The 25,550-nt window shown below is 39.0% G+C and overlaps 1 protein-coding gene across 1 annotated transcript in view; it reads right to left on the reverse strand.

Moving 5' to 3' along the window:
- SYT16 (synaptotagmin XVI) overlaps positions 1–25,550 on the reverse strand; it is a 115,448-nt gene that overhangs the window by 31,259 nt on the left and 58,639 nt on the right. The window contains 1 exon segment of the mRNA XM_010847642.1: positions 685–897. Within this exon segment, the coding sequence (XP_010845944.1) occupies positions 685–897 (213 nt within the window).

Below are 25,550 nucleotides of genomic sequence, written 5' to 3' on the forward strand. Positions count from 1 at the left end.
ACAGGCTGTGCTCACCCTGCCCTGAGTGTCCCCCTCTCCCTTTGTGAAAAGTACACTTAATATGAAGATGGAGGGTGGCAAGAGACCTGCTCATACCCAAGATTCTAATACAGGCTGGGCTCCAGAAACTACAGGGCATGAGGGAGAGTGTGCAGGGTACATGTTGTTTAAAAAAGATTATTCAATATTATGAAAACACATTATTTTTATTTGGAAGGTAAAACATACCTATTGTTTTAATAATACAACCTATCTCCTGAGGCTACATAGATATATGGAAAATGGATCCTACATTTTTCAAATGGGAGGAAAGACACAGAAGTGCAACATCAGCAGACATGTACATAACATTTTTGTACTTGTCAGAACGGAATGAAATTTTATAAACCTTAAAAAATACCATTCTAGTCATTAGCTGTCAAAATGTACAAAGCAGTAAACTGTGAGGAAGGAAGGGGTTTCCACAATTCAGGATCAAGACTTTGGTACTGCTGATCCATTCTCTCTGCATGAGGCTCCTTGGAAGATCTGAAGCAGCCCTTTTGCCCTGTCCCACCTTCTGGACATCACCCTTCTTTTTGCTCTCCTCTCTGGACTCGCAAATACCAGTGCAGTGACTCAAAATCATTCTTACCATTAGACATACCTGGTCTAGATAAAGGAAAGGTTTGATGCAAAGAATACCTTTGCAGGTGGACACTCCTGTGCTGTCTTCTTTGTGGGTGGAGAGACAGTGACTGGGTTTTGGTTTATGCTCCAATCCTGTCTGCTTTCCTTTCTCAGATGCTCCCAAGCGGAAACTCTGGGACCGGGACACAGAAATCTCAAATTGTTTGATCACCTCCTCATCACTGTCAGAAGATGTGGACAGCTCCTCATCATCTCCAAAGCTGTTAACTGGAAGCAAACAAGAGCCATGAGTCTTCTATGGGGCCCCCAAGAAAACAGAGACAGGTAATCCAGAGAAACAGTGGCCAATTAATCTGGATCAAAGCAGACCAAAGGTGGGTAGAAAGAATTTAAAGCACTTTTGAAACACAAGTTTTGAGTCCAAAAGAATGAAACAGGGAAAGAAAGCTCAGAAGGGTAATTAGAACTACTGTGCTAGAGGTCAAAGAGAACACTGGTACCCCCTTCCCTGTGCCGCCCCCCTGCCAGCACCCTGTAACCAACATACTGAGCCCTCTTGTTGAGCTGGGCAGCCTGCTGGGTCATTATGCTGCTGACATGTGCTCACGACTGGGAATAGGACCAGCATCTGGACACACGTGTATCTTATGTGTATTTCTAGCTGGTGGTGATGAAAAATATGCTCTTTGCCTCATCTCAGCTATTAACACACAGAGTGAAGACCCAGTTCAGAAAAGAGATATTAGCTACTGAGATCTTCCAAAAGCTTCCCAGATTTGAAAAGCGACACCACATTGTATGTGTCTTAAAAAATAATGAATAACTAGTTTATACTAGAAATCCCTTTCTCCATCGCCAACAACCCAACCCAGACGCTCTGAATCATTCGTACCACTTCCCCCACCCCCGCTCACTGGTCAGTCCTCTTCATTTCTCCAGCAGTATCTGATCATTCCTGCCCTTGCCCATGTTGTTCCTTCTGCCAGAAACCCTCCCTCCCCAGGTGTTTACCTGGCTGACTCCTCTCAACTTTGCGGTCTCAGCTTGACTTCATCCTAAACACTTCCCTGATTGTTCTACCTTAAGGATCTTTGTGGGCTTACCTAGACAGCATATTAAAAAGCAGAGACATTACTTTACCCACAAAAGTCCACCTAGTCAAAGCTATGGTTTTTCCAGTAGTCGTGTATGGATGTGAGAGTTGGACTATAAAGAAGGCTGAGTGCTGAAGAACTGATGCTTTTAACTGTGCTGTTGGAGAAGACTCTTGAGAGTCCCTTGGACTGCAAGGAGATCCAATCAGTCCATCCTAAAGGAAATAAATCTTGAATATTCATTGGAAGGACTGATGCTGAAACTGAAACTCCAATACTTTGGCCACCTGATGCAAAGAACCAACAAACTTGAAAAGACCCTGATGCTGGTAAAGATTGAAGGCTAGAAGAGAAGGGGACAACAGAGGATGAGATAGTTGGATGGCATCACCGACACGATGGACATGAATTTGAGTAGGCTCCAGGAGTCGGTGATGGACAGGGAGGCCTGGCGTGCTGCAGTCCACAGGGTCGCAAAGAGTCAGACATGACTGAGTGACTGACCTGAAGGAGTTCTGTTCCCTGCACTTGATATTTTTTTCTTTCTTCTCCCCAATAAATTCCGTGAAAATAAAGATATCCCCTGTTTTGTTATCTGATGTCTCTATAGTATGTAAAACAATGCATGCTGAGGAGTAAGTACTTAATTAAACACTTGTTGAATGTTGACTGGATTGATGAATACCCAGTGTTTTCTCTCAAGCCTGAGCCCTTCTCTCACCCCCAACACTCACACATGATCCCTGTGTCGGGAATATTCTTCTCCAGTCCCCATCTAAACTAGTCAAGAATCCAGCTCACCACTAAGGTCTCAGCAGAGGTATCACTTCTTCCAGAGAGTCCTTCCTTGATCTCTTAAGTCAACTTTAGGGATTTAAGGCTCCTTCCATGTGCTGTAAAATCACGCTCTAGCCTGTCCTGCCAGTGCCTCCTCCAGCTTTGTGGCAGAAATTACCTATTTAACTGCCAACCGTTCCATCTAACTTGCACACACCCTGAGGATAAGAAGCACATAAGACCACCCACCCCTGTGTCCCTGCAGGCACTCTCTCTGTGTCAGGCACAGGGCAGATGACACGGTAAATATCTGCTGAATATGGACTGGAAATATAAATAATAGGGAATTATTTTTTAAAGATTTCCTCTTTTCATCCAAAACTCACAGTGGTTCCAGGGAAGGATATGGTTGTTAACAGGACAGTGGGTCCTGAAGATCAGTTAAGAATTAGAGGCTAGGAAGAAATTTAAAGGCCATATTTTAAGCAAGAGAAAATACTTGAAAACACTCACCTGGCCAAAACATTTACTCTCTGGCTTAAGAGCTGATTTTCCTGAGGCTCTTTGGAAGCAATTATTGAATGTCTTTAACGTGCCAGGAAGTGTCCTAAGTGTCTCATACGTATCTCATTTCGTCCACACAAAACCTCTATTATTGTTCCCATCTTTCACATATGAAAATTGAGGCAGAGAAAAGTCTACAACTGTCTGAAGATCACACTGCCAGGAGAAGGTAGAACCAAAATTTGAAACAAGGCAGTCTGTCTCTAGAGGTCACACTTCTAATCACTCTGCTGGAGAATCGGAGAGAGGTGGTAGAAAGAACTCTTATTCTTTGTGCTCGCTCATATTAGCTAGCTGAGTGTATGCGGCTGAGACTCCATCTCTCGACCCTGTTTCTTCATTTGTGGATCACTTCTAATGTATGGATCATTTTCCAGGTCTTTTCTGGATCTAAATTCTCTGACTCCAAACTTTCTACCTGACAGGTGTCAACATTCAATCTATTTCTCTCTTTTATGGAGTAGCTGATCCAATGACTTAAGAGCATATTGTTTTCAGCTCACTCAATTTTATTGTTCTCTGGGACCAGACCCATGGCAAGACATTGAAAGCTAAGTGTTAGAAGAGATTCCATTACCATCCAATAGAACACCATTACAATAAACAGTCTCCTCAAGTCTCAGTGTGCTAGTCATAGTTCTCTAGCATGGGATGGACCATCACATATGGAAGAGATCCATAGACTAACAGGACCAAAAAACCAAAACTAAACTTTCCCCACCTTTAGAGTATAGGACCATCTACACGCCTGGGAGGTACTCAGGGGGATATATGTACTGGAGAAGTGGTTGTATTAGACATCCACTGGCACTTTTTCCAACTCTGAGATTCCATTCCTTGTGTACTACTAGGCCATTTGTATTCCATTAGTATTACTATACCAGGCCACATGGCCTGCCTCCTGAGAAATCTGTATGCAGGCCAAGAAGCAACAGTTAGAACTGGACATGGAACAACTGACTGGTTCCAAATCGGGAAAGGAGTACGTCAAGGCTATATTTTGTCACCCTACTTATTTAACTTATATGCAGAGTACATCAAGCGATATGCTGGGCTGGATGAAGCACAAGCTGAAATCAAGATTGCCAGTAGAAATATCAATAACCTCAGATATGCAGATGACCCCACACTTAACAGCAGAAAGCGAAGAAAAACTAAAAAGCCTCTTGATGAAAGTGAAAGAGGAGAGTGAAAAAGTTGGCTTAAAACTAAGATCATGGCATCTATCCTATCACTTCATGGGAAACAGATGGGGAAACAATGGAAACAGTGACAGACTTTATTTTTTGGGCTCCAAAATCATTGCAGATGGTGACTTTAGCCATGAAATTAAAAGACACTTACTCCTTGGAAGAAAAGTTATGACCAACCTAGACAGCATATGAAAAAGCAGAGACATTACTTTGCCAGCAAAGGTCCGTCTAGTCAAAGCTATGGTTTTTCCAGTAGTCATGTATGGATGTGAGAGTTGGACTATAAAGAAAGCTGAGTGCCAAAGAATTTATGCTTTTGAACTGTGGTGTTGGAGAAGACTCTTGAGAGTCCCTTGGACTGCAAGGAGATCCAACTGGCCCTCCTAAAGGAGATCAGTCCTGGGTGTTCATTGGAAGGACTGATGTTGAAGCTAAAACTCCAATACTTTGGCTACCTGATGCGAAGAACTGACTTATTGGAAAAGACCCTGATGCTGGGAAAGATTGAAGGTGGGAGGAGAAGGGGACAACAGGGGATGAGATGGTTGGATGGCATCACCAACTCAATGAACATGAGTTTGAGTAGGCTCTGGGAGTTGGTGATGGACAGGGAAGCCTGGCATGCAGCAGTCCATGGGGTCACAAAGAGTCAGACACAACTGAGCAACTGAACTGAACTGTATTACTATTAAGTTACATACTATTAATATACTTAATTACATTAATTACATTAACATATATTAATTGTATTAATAGTGACTAATATCATTAATAGTATACTATTGTTTTACTATTAAAACTTTTCAGAGTCAAAAGTCATCAATTTCAAATTAAGTGAGTTAGTCCATAAGTATCTCCTCATATATAAAATTAAGAATTAGAATTCATTAATTTAACAGTGTGGGGTCCCTGATTTTTTTCCCAGTGAGTCACTGATCATCCACAGAGCACAGATTCTCCTCACTCAATATAATAACCATTACTGACTCCAAGCTTGCTCTGCCTGCTGCACGACAGGCCAATGAATCCGATTCTCAAAGGGTTGCGGCAAGGAAGAGACTTTAATCGGAGAGTCGGCTGACCAAGAAGTTGGCAGGCTATCATGTCAGGGCCTGGTTGCCAGGTTCTTTATAGATCAGAGGTTGGGGGGCAGGGGGCAGAGCGGGGTGAGGAAACAAAGTAAAAAGACTATTCAGTCCTTGCAAATGTCCCCTAGAATGCAGGGGGATGTGCTAGTTTCACTTCCTTAAAATCCTTCACAGTTGGGCTGCTCAGGTTATCTCCCTGAGGCAGACCATTATGTATTCTTATAATACCAAAAAAGGGTTAAAGTCACAGAAACAGATCCAGCATAAATTTAAAATTACTCTTCCCTGTTGCATAATCATAACAGTAATTATAATGTTTCCCATTAACTAAACATAGACTATATGCCAGGTATCTTCTGGGGACTTCACATATATTATTCCATTTAATCACCACAGCAACACCATGAAGTAGGGATAATTATTATTACTCTCATTTTAGAGATAGGAAACAGAGGCATAAAGAGATTAAGTAACTTATCTTAGGCAAAAAAGTTAGCAAAGTAACAAAGCTGGGACTTGAACATAGAACCTCTGTTCTTGGTCAGTGCACAAATCATCAGACATTATTGCCTCAGGACACTAGAGCCATATCTAGATTACTTTCCAGAGTGCGCGAGAGGGGGTTTTGCCATTCCCACTCTGAAATCTGCCAGGACATTGCTTCTTTTGTGAGGAGAGAGCAGTGGGAAGAAGAGTCACCCTATATGAGAGTAAACGCACCCAGGCTGCAGTATAACTGGTCCATTCTCCTCATGGGATTCTAAATGCAACTGCACATGCTATTCTAAGCCTCAGTCCTCAAGGATCTCAGGAAATTCTCTGTCTAAAAATGAAACCTATCATCTCTCCTAAAAACCCACTGGTAGCAACAGAAGTCAATAGTGGTGCTATTATAACAATAAAAGCAATCCCATATACAGCATTGATCATGAGCCAGGCACTATTCTAGAAAATTACATCTGATAACTTATTTACTCCTCACAATAACCCAATGAAATCCGTACTTTATTATCCCCATTCTGTGAATGGGGAAACTGAGGCATCATGAGGTCAGTAATTTGCCACAGTGATAACAGGCAAACATTAATAAACATTGTAACCAGGATTCAAACCCAGGTGGTCTGGCTCCAACATCAATATTATTATGACCACATTATGCTCCTTCTGTCATCTCTTGCTTGAAGGAAAAAAATCCTGGTCAAAATCTATACAACTGTGTTTGGCCATTAAGAATATAAAATCACATAGGTTGGGTTAGAAAGGATTTTCATGAGCATCCATCTATTCTCTCATTTTCACAAAGAGAAGCCAAAATCCAAAGAGGCAAAGTGTATACCAAGCCAGGACCAAATGGAGGTCTCCAGGTTTCCAGGTCAATGGTTTTGCCACATTATTTTCCGTGTTCTCTCACCAATCAGTTATTTTCTCAAATTCAAAATTTGATTCTTACCTTTTTGAAAGTTCCCAGCTGCTACTTTCCTTGTAATGAGTCTGCGCCAACAACTAAAGAGTGGATCTGGATTTCATTCAACTTAAATCTTTGAAAATCACTAAGTCTTTGCCAACAAAGGTCCGTCTAGTCAAGGCTATGGTTTTTCCTGTGGTCATGTATGGATGTGAGAGTTGGACTGTGAAGAAAGCTGAGCACCAAAGAACTGATGCTTTTGAACTGTGGTGTTGGAGAAGACTCTTGAGAGTCCCTTGGACTGCAAGGAGATCCAACCAGTCCATTCTGAAGAGATCAGCCCTGGCTGTTCTTTGGAAGGAATGATGCTAAAGCTGAAACTCCAGTACTTTGGCCACCTCATGCGAAGAGTTGACTCATTGGAAAAGACTCTGATGCTGGGAAGGATTGGGGGCAGGAGGAGAAGGGGAAGACAGAGGATGAGATGGCTGGATGGCATCACCGACTCAATGGATGTGAGTTTGAGTGAACTCCAGGAGTTGGTGATGGACAGGGAGGCCTGGTATGCAGCAATTCATGGGGTTGCAAAGAGTCGTACACGACTGAGCGACTGAACTGAACTGAACTGACTGAAGTCTTGTCTAAGTTGTGGCACTTAATTTTCAGACATAAGATAGTGCTTTCTGAAACACAGTTCAAACCTCTTTCAAGCTAAGCACTTGGGAAATAATATTTAATACAAATGGAAATTTGTATTAAAATCTTCACCTCTTCATCCAATTAGCTTGCTAAAATAACAGAGAAAATGTTGCACAAATGCCAAGGATGTGGACACATCTTGAAGTTGAGATTGTTCACTTCACTCAGTCACAGAATTTGGAGAGATCTTAGACACCACCTCAGTATCCACCACCAAAGAAAAGTCAGACTCTTCTGCAATCTTCCTGATGCATGGCCACCCAGCTCCTTCCCTCTGTTTACACACTATTGAGTTGCTACTGTGGGCTTCCTGCACTGACAGGAAGTTCATGACTGAATGAAAAGAGAGAGTTATCTATAGATCCATCAATACCAAGTCTCTATATCAGTGCAATCAGAATATTCCTCCCTTTGATTTTTACTGAATCTTTTTTTTTTTCTTGTGAACAGAGGCAGAGGAAATGACATCTTCATCTTTCACAACGAAAAGACAGGAAAGTGGGGTCTCAGTGCCCAGAAACTGCCTGTCCAGGTCTAACATCAGTGAAGGCAGAATCTGGAGTCAAGCTGCCTCTATGAATCTGGGACCTTCCATTTGCTGGTCTGAGATCTAAGCAAGTTCCTTAATCTTTCTGAACTACAATGTCCTTATCTTGATATTTCTTACATCTTAAAGTTGTTGATAGGGCTAAGTGGGATAAATCATGAAAGGGGGAAAAAAATGCTTGGCATATGATATGCTAAAAAATGTTAATGATTATTATTATTAATCCTCATCGCAGCAGTGCCCTATATGGAAACCCATCTAGGAAGCCCTGCCATTTATAAGCAAAGGGAAGAATGCCTATTCTTGCAGGGTCTGACTTGAAAACTCCTCAGAACTGTTTCAGGGAAAGGATGAAAGAAACGAGGGCTGGAATAAGAGAAAATTAAGCTGACAATGTGGGTTGTATCAGCTTCCTTCCCTCACTATGCATTTTTCCAAGTTTAGAGGTGGAGCACTCTGTAAGAGTTGGCAGTGCTGTCTGGATGTGGGCAGTGCTGTCTGGATGTGGGCAGTGCTCAACACCTGCTCATTTTGTTGTTTCTTTTAAGGCAACAAAACCACCAACTGGTGGTGCAAAGAGAGGCTTTCTTAAGCCTGTCTGCTGCTATTTTACAGATGGAGAAAGACTTTATAAATGATCAGTGCAGATCCAAACTTATTAATTCCTTCCCACCCACATAGGAGCAATTAGGTGGAGGGAAGTACTGCTCATATATTGTAGATGGGACATGGAGACATGCAGAGGTGGGTTGTGCTCGGTGGTGCGGTACCTGAGTGCTCATTTTAGCTACAATTGCAAGAATCCCTAATATACCAGATTTCTCAATACCTACAGCAAGTGTTTGCCCAGGGTGGTTGGATAAGGATAGAAATAAGAACAAGAAGTTGGTTAAAGTGAAAAAAAGCACAAAGGGAGGGTCAAAGGTGACAACTGCCCCTCTCAGATCCTTAAAAAAATGACCACATTTTTAGATGCATAATCCAGTCATTTTTTAACTCAAACAGGATAGGAAAAGATTTATATAAATCATCAACCTTGATTTTTTTTTCAGACTATGCTCTGTGGAGGTCTGGGATTCCACAAAGGAGCTTCAATGCCACCCACGGTAAAAGTAAAGATGTGGGTGGTTGCTCTGAGCAGGCTGAGCTATACACTCTGTATAATCATGGCTGTTTTGCTTTAATTCAGTTTATATTTTTATAAGATTCTGTTGGGAAAAAATAAAAGTCCTGACATTTTTTTAAAGGTTGAAAAACATTGATATAACCTAACTCGTTCATTCTACAGAATAGAAACAAAGGCTGAGACTACTTAAGGCACATACCTATATGTCAGGCAGCTAGTTAGTGGCAGAGGAAGGATTACAAACTGGTTCTCCTGTGCACACTTGTTATGTCACCCTATACCTTGTATGAGATGTTTTGACAACTCCATTTCATATATGAACAAAGAGATGGCACTTGTAACAGCTAAATATTAATTAGTCACATGGAAAAACTTTTATGAGTAACATAAAGATCACTGCACTAGGGAAAAGTTATAATATTGAAGATTCTAGTTATGACAGCAGCAGAGTACATGACTTGAACTAACCTAATAATAATTATAAATTCATGTAAAAAAATTAAACTATCTGAAGGCATAGAGAATGAACAGAAGGTAGAAACTAGAGGAGATCTAATTTGTTAAAGAAGAAAACATTACTGGATGACTACATGGTTATACTATTTATCTGCTAAAAGCATTCCTAAGTTTATGAGGCACAGGGCATCAAGGACTCAGGCAGAAATCACAAGCCTTATTGACCTGAGGTGTCAGAGGGCAGGATTCAAGGCAACCAGAGCAACTGGAAATGGAAAAGGAAATCCTAGAAAAGAGGGACCCAGAGAGAGAGAGAGAGCTCCAAAATCTGCATATGAATTTAGCTCAAGCATTTGGCTGAAATCTGTACTATGTATACACATGGAAAAATTCAAGAAAATTAGAAAAAGTAATAGCTAGAGGACTAAAAATTTGATTAGACATTTTGTCTGAAGCCTGTCCCAGCAGAGTCTGAGTTAGGAGTTTGAATTTGGCCAAGGCAGAGTAGCTTGGTAGACACTCCAGATTTTCTGTTCAAACTTTAGAAGGGCTAACACTAGAAATTAGACTGAGTAAAACTGAAATAAGTCCAACATAACAAACTATAAACCATTATACTCAAAGGAATCAACTAGTAATTTCACTGTTGAAACTAGGCTAAAATGAAAAGCAATACTCTTTACAGGAAGATTAAAGAATCCAATATCTTTATAACATTTGATCCACAATGTCTAGTATACAATCAGAAGTCACTAGACATACAAAGAAACAAGAAAAATGTGAATCACCAAGGAAAAACAGCATTCAACTGAAACTAGCCTCAAGATGACTCAGATTTTGGATGCAGAAGACAACATCTTTAAAGTATCTATTGTATAACTTCAAAGAATCAAAGGAAAGGGTGATCATAATGAACATAAATAAGGATAATTTCAGTGGAGAAATGAAAACAATATTCAAAAAACTAAATAAACTTAAAATTGAAAATTAAATCTTCAAAGTTAAAAAATTCAGTTTGCTTTTTAGCAGGTTGGAGATGGCAATGAATTTTGAAGGAGCTCAATAAAAAGTAATCAATCTGAAGAACATAAAAAATTTGGAAAGAAAATAAACAAAACCTCAGTGAACAAGGATAGCATATCTAGTTGTCTGAAATATGTATAACTGGACTTCAAGGAGGGAAAAACAAAACAAAAATATGTGGAAGAAAAGTACTTGAAAAAATAAGAACTGGGAGTCACCCAAATGTGCTGAAAAAACATACAGAAAAAAATCAACATACAGAATCAAACATTTTAATAATCTAGCTCAAAAGTTCTGCAGTGAGGCACATCATTGTCAAGTAACTGAAAATCAAAGATAAAACAAAATATTTAAAAGTAAGAAGAGAAAGAGAAATGCATTGCATACTAGAAAATAATAAAACAAAACTGTCATCTCTCAGAGACATTGGAAGCCAAAACACAATAAAATGATACGTTTAAGAGCTGAAAGCAAAAATAAAACATCAACACTAAATCCTATATCCAGAGAAATCATCCTTCAAAAAAGTATGTGAAGTAATACATTTTTATGTAAATAAAAAGAGTATTCATCAGACCTTCATTTCAAGAAATGTTAGAGGAAGTTCGTCAAAAGAAAGGGAACTGGCAACAAACTAAATCTCAGATCTAAGGGAAGGATTGAAAAGCAATGGTAAATATGTGAGTAAAAATAAAAAATATTGGGTGTTTTCTCCTTTTACTTTTTCTGAAAGACAACTGAAGAAAGTATATACTCTTCTGTGGGAGTGGAGAGTTGACACTGTGGAAAAGTAAAACATGAGATAACAATAGCACAAAGGAGAGGGGAAGGAAGTGACTTATTCTGTCACAAAGTTGTATAATGTGACATACAACAAAGAGCAAATATAAAGCAGTACAATACTAACTCTAAGTGGACTGTGATAAACTAAGGATGCATGTGTAATTCTTAGAAAATCCATGAAAAAAAGAAAATACGAATGTGTATAGCTAAAATTTTAGAGGAATTTAAATGGAAAACTAAGCACATAGATGATTAACACAAAAAGAAACTAGTAAGAGCAACAGAAGATGAAAATCAGAAGCAACATTTAGAAAGCAAATAGCAAAATGATATACTTAAATGCAATAATTTCCACACATTAGATGCAAATGAAATAAAGACCACATTTGAAAGTAAAGATTGTCAAACTGAATAAAAAAGCAAGACCCAATTATTTAATGACCATAAGTACAAATACAAGTTATCAAGACAAGCAAAAGGATTTAAAAAATAAGTTATTCAAACTGTAAGTATAAAGAAGTTGACGCAGCTATTAACATCAAGACAATAGTTTTACCAGAGAGGAATTATATTTTAAAACAATAAAATGATCAACTCATGAAGACATAAAAATTGTAAGTGTGTATGAAACTATTAACAGGGTTTCAAAACATGTGATGGAAAAACTAACTGAGCTCAAAGGAGAAACAGACAAACTCAAAATAAAACTAGAGATTTTGACACCCTTTCCTCAGTAGTTAGTTGATAGAGAAACTAAGAAAAAAATCAGTAAGTGTATAGATTTGTATGACTCAACATACAGTCCACTGTGACAATGTGACTTAAAAAGAAAAAACATTCTGCAGTTTTGAGGTACAGAGTTCTATGAAGGTCAAATAACACCAACATCTATACAACTCTTCCAGAAAGCAGAGGAAAAGAGAGCATTTCTCAATCCACTTTATGAGGCCAGCATAATACTAATGAAAAAAACTGACAAAGATGTCACAAATATAGAAAATTATATACCTATATCCTAAAGTTTAACAGGAGGCATTCCAATCTACTATACCAAAAGCAATAAAATATTCCTGAGAAAAAAATTAGAGAAGACTCAGTATTGTTAAGATATTAATTTTCCCAAATTATTCTGATTTAATGCAATCTAAACCAATATTCAAGCAGACATTTTGTAAAATTTGACAAGCATACTCTAAGGTGTATAAGGAAACATAAGGACTTAGAATATTCAAAATAATTTTTAAAAAGAACAAAGTGGGAGTACCAACCTACCTGCTTTTAAGACTTAGGATACAGCTACACTGATCAACAATTTGATAATGGCAAAAAGGTAAACTAATTAATCAACAGAATTTAGTCCAGAAATAGGACTATGGAAATATGGTCCACTGTTTTTTTGTTTGTTTTTGTTTTTTAAAAAAGATTCCAAAGCAATTTAATGGGGGAAACTGAAGTCTTTCAAATAAGTATGCTTGAGCAAAATGAATTTTATTAATAAAGTAGAACATCAACCCATAGTTCACACTATGTGTGTGGGTATAAAAATTAATCATAGATTGAACTGTAAAACTTTACAAAACTCCTAGGAAAAAACATATAAGAAATTTTTGCAACCCTAAGATATATAAGTCCATATAGTCAAAGCTATGGTTTTTCCAGTAGTCATGTATGGATGTGAGTGAAAGTGAAAGTGTTAGTCACTCAGTTGTGTCTGACTCTATGAAACCCCATTGACAGTACCCACCAGGCTTCTGTGTCCAAGGAATTCTCCAGGCAAGAATATTGGAGTGCATTGCCATTCCATTCTCCCGAGGATCTTCCCGACATAGGAATCGAACCCAGGTCTTCTGCATTGCAGGCAGATTCTTTATCAACTGAGCCACTAGGCAATCCCAAAGAAAGGCAATGGAAAGACTGTTCAAACTATTGCACAATTGCACTCATCTCACACGCTAGCAAAGTAAGGCTCAAACTTCTCCAAGCTAGGCTTCAACACGTGAACCGAGAACTTCCAGATGTTCACTCTGGGTTTAGAAAAGGCAGAGGAAACACAGAGATCAAATTGCCAACATCCATTGGATCATAGAAAAAGCAAGAGAATTCCAGAAAAATACATCTACTTCTGCTTTATTGACTATGCTAAAGCCTTTGACTGTGTGGAGCACAACAAACTGTGAAAAATTCTTCAAGAGATGGAATTACCAGACCACCTTACCTGCCTCCTGACAAACCTGCATGCAGGTCAAGAGGCAACAGTTAGAACCGGACATGGAACAACAATCTGGTTCCAAATTGGGAAATGAGTACGTCATAGCTGTATATTGTCACCCTGCTTATTTAACTTATATGCAGAGTATGTAAAATGCCAGGCTGGATGAAGCACAAGCTGGAATCAATATTGCCAGGAGAAATATCAAGAACCTTAGATTTGTAAATGACACCACCCTCATGCCAGAAAGTGAAGAGGAACTAAAGAGCCTCCTGATGAAAGTAAAATAGGAGAGTGAAAAAGCTGGCTTAAAACTCAACATTCAGAAAACTAAGATCATGGCATCTGGTCCCATCACTTCATGGCAACTAGATGGGGAAACAATGCAAACAGTGACACACTTTATTTTCTTGGGCTCCAAAATCACTGCAGATGGTGACTGCAGCCATAAAATTGAAAGACACTTGCTCCTTGGAAGAAAAGCTCTGACAAACCTAGACAGCATATTCAAAAGCAGAGATAGTACTTCACCGACGAAGGTACGCCTAGTCAAAGCTATGGTTTTTCCAGTAGTCATGGATGGATTTGAGAGTTAGACCATAAAGAAGGCTGAGCACCAAAGAATTGATAGTTTTGAACTGTGATGTTGGAGAAGACTCTTGAGAGTCCCTTGGACTACAGGGAGATCCAATCAGTCCATCCTAAAGGAAATCAGTCCTGAATATTCATTGGATGGACTGATGCTGAAGCTGAAACTCCAGTACTCTGACCACCTGATGTGAAGAACTGACTCTTTAGAAAAGACCATGATGCTGGGAAAGATTGAAGACAGGAGAAGGGAATGACAGAGGATGAGATGGTTGGATGGCATCACTGACTCGATGGACATGAGTTTGAGCAAGCTTGAGGAGTTGGTGACGGACAGGGAAGCCTGTCGTGCTACAGTCCATGGGATTACAAAGAGTTGGACACAACTGAGCGACTGAACTGAACTGGACCAACTAAGCCAAAATCTAGAAGCAACCCATACGTTCAGCAACAGGAAAATGGATTAAACAAGTTATGGCAAATCAATGCAATGGAATACTAGTAAGCAAGAGGGCTGAACTATTTATACCTCCAACAATATGGATGAATCTCAAAAACATTAAGCTAAGAGTAGTGGGAAAAAAGTCAAAAGAGTACAAATAACATAATTCCATTTATATACTATTCTAGAAAATTTAAACTAGGATACTATGTCGGAAAATAGATCAGTGGTTGCCTAGAGGGGGGCAAGGGGGAAGTTACAGACAACAATGGATTATGAAGGAGAATGAGGATACTATCAGAGTGATAAAAATGTTCGTTTTCTTGCTTCTTGTGATGGTTTCACAGGATGTCAAAATTGACAAATTGGACATTGTATACGTGTGTGGTTTATCAATTGCACCTTGGTAAAGCTTTTAAAATGTGAATCGAAGTAAAGCTGGTTCCCATGGCAGCCTTCTCTCTCTCCCCCACTGCAAGGTACTGAAGTTCTGTCTTCCCCTTACCAACTCAAATATTCCCAGCCATTTCTGGGCAATTGAGAAAACTCAAAACCAATGAAATCTAGCACTTGTCCTTCTGCTCTAGCCCAAGGAGAGAAGTTTGAGGACCACACCAAATATTTGGAATGTCTCTCTGATCCCCTCTGTGTCCTCCTGGGAAACTCTCCTGGCTTTCTGATTTATATTCGAGTTACTAGATAAACCTTGAGATGTAGGCCACAATGTAGTTCTTGTCTGACTCCTCTGTGTCCCCAGTTACTGGACCCTATTTGCAACAGTCAGGAGCCACTAACTCAAGTCAAACCTAAAGAGCCCTTCAGACAGATAATGCTGACACAGCCTGGATTCCCCTGCTGCCACATTCAGCTCACTGTTTATTCTTGTGAGCCAAGTGTTTGCCAAATAAGCCCCCAGTTTTCCTGGCATCTCTGGACAGATATGTGTAAAGCTAGTTAATGTGTAAAGCTAGCTATGTGAATGGTCCTCTATCCAGGGCTACTATAGCCTCATTGAAGCCTATTTCTCTTCCCTTCCAGGCTACTAACCCAGGATAAGAAATGAAGCAACATGAAAGGATTGAGAGGGAGAAGGAAATGGCAACCCACTCCAGTAGTCTTGCCTGGAGAATCCCATGGACAAAGGAGCCTGGCGGGCTACAGTCCACGGGGTCGCAAAGAGTCAGACACGACTGAGAGACTAACACACACACACATTGAAAGTGAAAATCACTCAGTCGGGTCTGATTCTTTGATACAGTCCATGAAATTTTCCAGACCAGAATACTGGAGTGGGTAGCTGTTCCCTTCTCCAGAGTATTTTCCCAACCCAGGGATCAAACCCAGATCTCCTGCATTGCAGGCAGATTCTTTACCAGCTGAGCCACTAGGGAAGACCAGGTCTGACTAGGAAGATTACAAAAAGCCTTCTCTCCAGGTAGTATTCTGAGTAAGACCTATATTTGTACTCATTGGGTCCTCATTTCTCACTATTTTGGAGTCTCTCAAATAAAAATGTTTTCTGAACACTTGGCTTTGACAATTACTCTAAGCTGTTGGATTGTTGTAACAGGGCTAACCTGAACTAGTTGCTGCTGCTGCTACTGCTAAGTCACTTCAGTCGTGTCTGACTCTGTGCGACCCCATAGACGGCAGCCCACCAGGCTCCGCCGTCCCTGGGACTCTCCAGGCAAGAACACTGGAGTGGGTTGCCATTTCCTTCTCCAAACCTGAACTAAAGTAAGTGCTAAATCATTTACTTGCCCGACTCTTTTAAGCTCTGATAATTTGTATGCCTCCTACAAGGGCATCTCTTGATAGGACTCAAGCGTTGTGTTGTCTTCCTACAATGGTGGCATTTACATACAAATTAATGACCAGGACTGTAATTTACTCTGCTGAGAATGAAGTGACCTGATAATTAAATTTCTGCACATGCAGAGAAAACATGAAACCAGAATGCTTGTTCTTGCTTTCTTTTACCCAACCCCCAATAGTTCTCTCTCACTCGAATGAATCCTTATAAGCAAATGTGAATCAACATTTTAACTTACAAACGTTCTGATTAAGAAGAAGAAAAAAAAATCTCATTGCCATGGATACTAAAATGAAGGGATTGGGATATATTAGCAAGGCTGAGAAAGATACTGAACAGATCGCGTACTTTGCAGGTGTTGAGTTTCTAGATTTCTATAATAATTGTTCAATTTATTCACTCATCTTCCCATTCCATGCAGCAAATCATCCTTAAGGCAATTTCCAAAGTTGTTTTATCTTGAGGTAAAACTCAACTGTAGCCCAGTCAAGCTACAGTGATAATTTCTATAAGGTAATTTCCGTGTCTTCAGCACCAAATTCACAGTAAATATACCCAAACATATCATGATAACTGAAAAAAATATAGACTGAACATACTCACTTAGCTAAGTAACAGCTTTTTGAGGAAAAATAAAAGCAGAAAAGCTCTATTCCAAAAGTCACACAATTTGCACATCAGATATTCAGTGGTGGTATGCACATATCATAATAATAGCCCCCCTAATAATCTCCCTGAAAATTAGATAATAAATAATGTTTCTCCATTTTCAGAAAAATTAATGGAATATTTTCTAAATGTTCCATTTTTTCCCATACAGCTTTGGATGCCCATATGCTTTGGGTGCCTGTTATCACACATATGCTGACAAGCACAAGTAGGTAATAACAGAAATGAATATGAACAAAGAAATATGGACATCATTTATCATGCTTCTATGAAGTGACTTAGCAGCAGTGGCAGGGCTTCCCTGGTGGCTTAGTAGTAAAGAATCTGCCTGCCAATGCAGGAGACATGGGTTTGGTCCCTAGGTCTAGATCCCCAGCAGAAGGAAATGACAACCCACTCTAGTATTCTTGCCTGGGAAATCCCAGAGGAGCCTAGCAGGCTACAGTCCATGAGATCTCAAGAGTCAGGCATGACTTAGTGACTAAATAAGAACAACATATCATGCCTCTTTCTTTAACATGCTTTGTCATGCACATGCATACTCATGGTTATGACTATTACATGGCTTACACAGTCCAGCTATAGTTTCTACTGATAAAATGATGAAAATAAATGCATTAAAATTTCATAGGGTGCCACAAAAAAACACCTCAATTTTCAGACACTGAACCAATTGAACAAGCCTAGCACCACTGAATGAGAAATGCTGCCCTGGGTACAGTAATGTCCCTTGTTCTCTCTATATTCTTAACTGCCATGAACAGTTTACCTTCTATGACTTTTCTTACTTACATTTTCTAAATGGGTTTTTCTATAGCTGTGACTTCTCTAACACCTTCAAAGAATTGCAGTCTTAACTCATTGTTCCCTAGTCTGTCCTCTTAGTGTCTAACATACAATTAGAAATAAAACAAATGCTTCAGTAATTAATAAACACATAAACTTAAAATCAGTATAATACCATATTAGTTGGAGTTCTCTAGAGTAACAGAACCAAAGTAGAAAAAAAATACATACACACACACACAACTGGCTCCCATGTAATTATGGAAGCAGAAAAGTCCAAAAAACTGCAGTTGGCAAGCTGGAGACCTGGGAGAGCCAGTGAGTCATTCCATCCTGACTGAGAGAACCAGGAGAGCCAATGGTATAAGTTCCAGTCTGAGGGCAGGAGAAGATCAATGTTCCAGCTCAAGGAGTCAAGCAGGCAGAGCTCCCCCTTGCTCAGGTCTTCAGTTGATTAGGTAAGGCACACCCACCTTAGGGAGGGCAATCTGCTTTATTCTGTTGACCAGTTCAAATGTTAGTTCAGTTCAGCCGCTCAGTTGTGTCTGACTGTTTGTGATCCCATGGACTACAGCACAACAGGCTTCCCTGTCTGTCACCAACTCCTAAAGCTTGCTCAAACTCATGTCCATCGAGTCGGTGACGCCATCCAACTGTTTCATCCTCTGTTGTCCCCTTCTCCTCCTGCCTTCAATCTTTCCCAGCATCAGAGTCTTTTCTAAAGAGTCAGTTCTTCACATCAGAGGTGAAAGTATTAGAGCTTCAGTTTCAGCACCCGTCTGTCCAATGAATATTCAGGACTGATTTCCTTTAGGATGGACTGGTTTGATATTATTGCAGTTCAAGGGACTCTCAAGAGTGTTCTCTAACACCACAGTTCAAAAGCATCAATTCTTTGGTGCTCAGCTTTCTTTAGAATCCAACTCTCACATCCATACATGATTACTGGAAAAACCACAGCCTTGACTAGATGGACATTTGCTGGTAAAGTAATGTCTCTGCTTTTTAAAATGCTGTCTAGGCTTTTCAAGGCAATGGCACCCCACTCCAGTACTCTTGCCTGGAAAATCCCATGGACGGAGGAGCCTGGTAGGCTGCAATCCATGGGGTCGCTAGGAGTTGGACACGACTGAACGACTTCACTTTCACTTTTCACTTTCACGCATTGGAGAAGGAAATGGCAACCCACTCCAGTGTTCTTGCCTGGAGAATCCCAGGGATGGGGGAGCCTGGTGGGCTGCCGTCTATGGGGTTGCACAGAGTCGGACATGACTGAAGCGACTTAGCAGCAGCAGCAGGCTTTTCACAGCTTTTCTTCCAAGGAGCAAGCATCTTTTAATTTCATGGCTGCAGTCACCATCTGCAGTGATTTTGGAGCCCAGAAAAATAAAGTCTGACACTGTTTCGACTGTTTCCCCATCTATTTCCCATGAAGTGATGGGACCGGTGCCATGATCTTAGTTGTTTTCAATGTTGAGTTTTAAGCCAGCTTTTTCACTCTTCTATTTCACTTTCATCAATAGGCTCTTTAGTTCCTCTTCACTTTCTGCCATAAGTGTAGTGTCTTCTGCATATCTGAAGTTATTGATATTTCTCCTGGCAATCTTGATTCCAGCTTGTACTTCATCCAGCCCAGCATTTCACATGATGTACTCAGCATATAAGTTAAATAATCAAGGTGACAATATGTCAAAATCAAAGGAGCTTTGATGTGCTCCTTTCCCAATTTGGAACCAGTCCGTTGTTCCATGTCCAGTCTAACTGTTGCTTCTTATCTCGAATACAGGTTTGTCAGGAGGCAGGTAAGGTGGTCTGGTATTTCCATCTCTTGAAGAATTTTCCACAGTTTGTTGTGTTCCACATAGTCAAAGTTTTACGCATAGTAAATAAAGCAGAAGTAGATATTTTTCTGGAACTCTCTTGCTTTTTCTATGATCCAACAAACGTTGGTAAATTGATCTCTGTGTTTCCTCTGCCTTTTCTAAACCCAGAGTGAACATATGGAAGTTCTCGGTTCATGTACTGTTGAAGCCTGGCTTGGAGAATTTTGAGCCTTACTTTGCTAGCGTGTGAGATGAGTGCAATTGTGAAGTAGTTTGAACATTCTTTGGCATTGCCTTTCTTTGGGATTGGGATGAAAACTGACATTTTCCAGTCCTGTGGCCACTGCTGAGTTTTCCAAATTTGCTGACATATTGAGTGCTGCACTTTTATGGCATCATCTTTTAGGATTTGAAATAGCTCAGCTGGAATTCAATCACCTCCACTAGCTTTGTTCCTAGTAATTCAAATGTTAACCTCATCACAAACACCCGCCCAGACACACTCAGAATATTTGACTAACAATCTTGTTACCTCATGGCCCAGTCAAGTTGACACATAAAATTAACTATCACAAATACCATATAAAAGCCAAAGGGAGGAAGAATGCCAACAAGAAGCAGAGCATGCACAGGTTTTAATCCTAGCTCTGACAATTTCCAGTTGAATAATCTTGGGTCATCAATAAACCTCAGTTTACTCCTCCTTAAAAATTAGACCAGCTTTTTGTTCTTGCTATTCAGAAGCCTGAGGCCATACAGAACCTCTTGTACTACAAACTCACAGAAATGCCGATAAAATTAGAAAGACACCTGGTATTAGCCCAGAGGGGTAGCCAACTTGTTTGCAGGTCACAGACTGATATCTCAGATATGAATAGCCTTGGGATCATGCAAGGCTGGATTCAGCACCTCAGCATAAGACTTCTATTCTTCATGTACACCCATGGCTGATTCATGTCAATGTATGGCAAAACCACTATAATATTGTAAAGTAATTAGCTTCCAGTTAAAATAAATAAATTAAAAAAATAAAAGTGACTAAGGAAGCAAAAAAAAAAAAGACTATTACTCTTTAAAAAATGCTGCCCCTTTCTTTGAAAAGAGGACTAGTAAAATTTCATCTAACAGTTTGTACTTAGAGAAGTGGGAAGAAAGCTTGCTATTTGTTTGGAGCTGTGAATGGAAAAAAAAATTATCCTGTGAGAAATAAAAACATCAAGTCTTTACCTCTTACAGAAGTATAATATCAATGCAGGGCAGAAATCTGAAAGCAAGAAATAACTAAGCAAATCCAAGAGATTTTGTACTAACAGAGGCAAGTACAAAATTGTTCACTTCCATAAGCAAAAGTACAGGGGATTATATCCATCACCACATTCAAAAACAAATGCCTTCTGAAGATGAGCTCACCCACAAACACACAGAAGATAATACATAAGAGGCATTAAACTAGCATGAGGTGAAATGCAAAACAATCTAAGAATATATAGTAATCGTAAGCATATGTGGAAGAGTTATAAAAATCAGCCATGTATCAGGCCACAAAAGAAGCTTCAAAAATACAGTTAGACCACATTTTAATTTCAATGCAGTTAGAAATAAAACAAGACTTTTTTAAATTATAAAAATGCTTCTGGAAACCAGAAACCACAATTTTAAATAATTGATGGGTCAAAAAAAGAAACCCTAATTGGAATGATAAAATATTAATAACTAAAAAATAATGAACACATCACATATCATATACTTGTGGGATATAGTTAAAGTGGTACTTAAAGAAAATTTATGGATTAATTTAGAGTATATGAGTCAAGAAAAAGATGAAAAAATTAATATGATAGAAATGTCAACTCAAGGTATTATTGATCAACAGATTAAACCAAACTACACAGAAGAAATAGAAAAGAAGAAAGCAAATATTAAAAAAATATAACTATAAAGAAAACACTAAAAAATACAGAAGATATTATAAAAACTATCTTTTAAAGATAAACCATTGACAAGGTTGATTCAGACAAATATAACTATAGACACTGTGGGCATTTAAGAATCACAAGAGAAAAAAGATTTAAATGTTTTTTGAAAAGAAAAAATAGAAAACACATAGACCAATAACCACTAAAAAAAGTAAAATGTAGAAAAACAATTCAAAAGGGACATATCACATGCAGATGGATTTATATGACTTTTTCTAGCCTTCAAAGGAAGGTAACTTGCTCTTTTATATAAGCTATTCTAGAAGGGAAAACCCATATCATTTATGAAATCAAAGAAGGTAATTTATATAGTAACTCAATTTCTGATGATCCTAGTTATAAACATCCTAAAGAGCAGCAAACAAAATTGAAATGTATTTTTTAAAATTCACTGAAAATAAAAATTCAGAGACGTTTAAATACTTGGAAATTATCTAAAGTATAAATAATCACGCTAATATAATCATCTCAATAGATGTATAAAATCATTAAGTAAATTTCAACACTTTCAAGAGTTTTTGCGATTAAAAAAAAAAACTCTTCAGATACTAGGAATAAAAAGAAACATTGTCAACCTGAAATAGATAATCTACCATTTATCACACTCAAAGATAAACTTTAACATTCCTTACAGACTATACCAGGTTGCTCAGATGGTGAAGAATTCTCCTGCAATGCAGGAGATTCAGGTTCCATCCTTGGGTCAGAAATATCTCCTGGAGAAGGGAATGGCAACCCACTTCAGTATTCTTGCCTAGAAAATTCCATGGACAGAGGAGCCTGGTGGGCTATAGTCCATGGGGTCGCAAAGAGTCGGACACGACTAACGCTTTCACTTTCAGAGACTATGTAAAACTTGGAAAACAAGGAATAAAATTCCAAAAGATCAAACTAAGTTAAAAAAGAAAAGAATTGAGGTCACTTTTAAATTAAGAGTTCATTAAGGAGATCTCTGCCTCTGATCAAGACAGAAAAACAAATACTAAGTCTGCTCTCTCACATGAAACAACTAAAAACCTGGCCATAACTCATGGCTCGAAAAATACTAAACAAAGGCAATAAAAAATAGCAATTCCTAAGAGATGAGATATAAGCAAGTAAGTCCTATGATAGTCCAAGCTGATTACACGGAGAATGTTTTGAAGCCATTGTCTAGGGAAGGGGAACCCAGGCAAGGTTGGTGGTCTCCCTGATTTGAGGTGATAAAGCTAAGAGGCCAGGGGTGCCACACTATGAAAGCTCAGGAAACAGTATTAAAGAGGAGAGCTAAAAAGAGAGAGAAATCTAGAGATCTGCCATACTTGAGTTTTCAGCTGAAAACTGGTAAGTGAGCAAACTATGGAAAGAACCACTCAAACTGGTCAGGAAACAGTCCCTTGAACTCACACAGAGTCAAGAATAGTGCTCTGGTCCAACTAGCTAGAGTAGAAAATCTTATAATTGATGTGGCATTGAGTAAACCACTCAGAAGGGTTTTGGCTCAGTGGGGAAGAACAATTAAATCTAGATCAAACATTACTTAGGTCCTACCTAAAAAGGCTTAAAACAAAGACCTAAAAGGATCAAGCAGTTTTCAAATTGTTTAACCACAACTCAGAGCAACACTTAAGAATATTTCTATATCCAACATGCAACAAGATAAAATTCATGATGTATGACATTCAATCAAAACTTTCTAGGCACATTGAGAAGCAGAAAGATATTGTGTGTAATGAGGGGGAAAGTCAATCAATTGAAATGGAATAAGAAATGACACAGATAATAGAAAACATAGGCAATTCTTCGCCAAGGACATTAAAACAGTGACTATCACTGTATTCCATGTATTCAAGAAGTTAGAAGAAATTACGAACACAATAAGTAGAGAGTCAAATGAAAATTTTGAAGCTGAGAACTACACTAAAATGAAAAAACTAACACTGATTGGGATTAATCACAGAATTGGACAATAAAGAAGAAAAGAGTAGTGAGCTTGAAAACGGTAAAAGCAATTCAAAATGAAACACTGAGAAATATAATCATTAGGCAAAGATGAATAGAGCATCAGTAGCAGTGGCACAATTTGAGGTAGCATAAAATATATATCAGAGAAGGCAATGGCACCCCACTCCAGTACTCTTACCTGGAAAATCCCATGGACGGAGGAGCCTGGTAGGCTGCAGTCCATGGGGTCGCTAAGAGTCAGACACGACTGAGCGACTTCATTTTCACTTTTCACCTTCATGCATTGGAAAAGGAAATGGCAACCCACTCCAGTGTTCTTGCCTGGAGAATCCCAGGGACGGGGGAGCCTGGTGGGCTGCAGTCTATGGGGTCGCACAGAGTCGGACACGACTGAAGTGACTTAGCAAAATATACATAATTGATGACCCTGAAGGAGAGAGGGGAGCAGGAAAAATATGTGAAGAAATCACGGCCAAACTTTTCCATATTTGATGCAAATTATAAACCCACCAATTCAAGAAGTAGAAAACATCCTAAGTCCAAGAAATATGGGAAAACTACACTAAGGCAAATCATAACCAAATTGCTAAAAACCAGTTGGTCTGCTAAGTCGCTTCAGTCGTGTCCAACTCTGTTCGACCCCATAGACGGCAGCCCACTAGGCTCCTCTGTCCCTGGAATTTTCCAGGCAAGAATACTGGAGTGGGTTGCCATTTCCTTCTCCAATGCATGAAAGTGAAAAGTGAAAGTGAAGTCGCTCAGTCCTGCCCGACTCTTCAGAGACCCACCCCATGGACTGCAGCCTACCAGGCTTCTCTGTCCATGGGATTTTCCAGGCAAGACTACTGGAGTAGGTGGCCATTGCCTTCTCCAAAAAACCAGTTGGAGATGGTCAGAAACAAAACAACACAATGAACCCTAATATAGACTATGAACTAGTCAACAATAATGTATCAATACTGCTTCATCAATTATAACAAAAGTACCACAACAATTTAAGATAAATAACAGGAGAAACAAGGCTGGAGGAGAGTATTTGGGAACTTTTCATACTTTTTACTCAATTTTTCTGTAAACCTAAAACTGCTCTGGGAAAGTAGTCTACTGATTTTTTTTTAAATAGAGGGGGAAAAAAGACACTATGAACAGAGAAATGTAGACAAGAATGTTAGGAGACTTCTCATTGTGAAATCTCACAGTGAAAAAATATTTTTAAAGTGCTAGAAGAAAAAGCTGAAAGTATTCTAGACCTAGAGAAAATATCTTTCAAAATACAAGGCAAAATAAAGACTTCAGAAAGAATCTAAGTGGCAAAAAAAAAAAAAAAAAGTTAAAAAGTCCTTCAAACAGAAGAAAAATGATACTAGACATAAATCTGCATCTACACAAAGAAATGAAGAGCACCTGAAATTACTATGTGGGTAAATACACAAAGACTTAGGTTCTTTTAAATTTTTTTAAGTGTCCCAAGTTTTACAACAGACTGGTTCCAAATAGGAAAAGTACATCAAGGCTGTATATTGTCACCCTGCTTATTTAATTTATATGCAGAGTACATCATGAGAAATGCTGGGCTGGAAGAAGCACAAGCTGGAATCAAGATTCCCAGGAGAAATATTAATAACCCCAGATATGCAGATGACACCACCCTTATGGCAGAAAGTGAAGAGGAACTCAAAAGCCTCTTGATGAAAGTAAAAGTGGAGAGTGAAAAAGTTGGCTTAAAGCTCAACATTCAGAAAACTAAGATCATGGCATCTGGTCCCATCACTTCGTAGCAAATAGATGGGGAAACAGTGGAACCAGTGTCAGACTTTATTTTTTTGGACTCCAAAATCACTGCAGATGGTGATTGCAGCCATGAAATTAAAAGATGCTTACTCCTTGGAAGGAAAGTTATGACCAACCTAGATAG

The sequence above is a fragment of the Bison bison genome, unplaced genomic scaffold (genome assembly GCF_000754665.1).
Source record: "Bison bison bison isolate TAMUID 2011002044 unplaced genomic scaffold, Bison_UMD1.0 scf7180017864254, whole genome shotgun sequence".
NCBI lineage: Eukaryota > Metazoa > Chordata > Mammalia > Artiodactyla > Bovidae > Bison > Bison bison.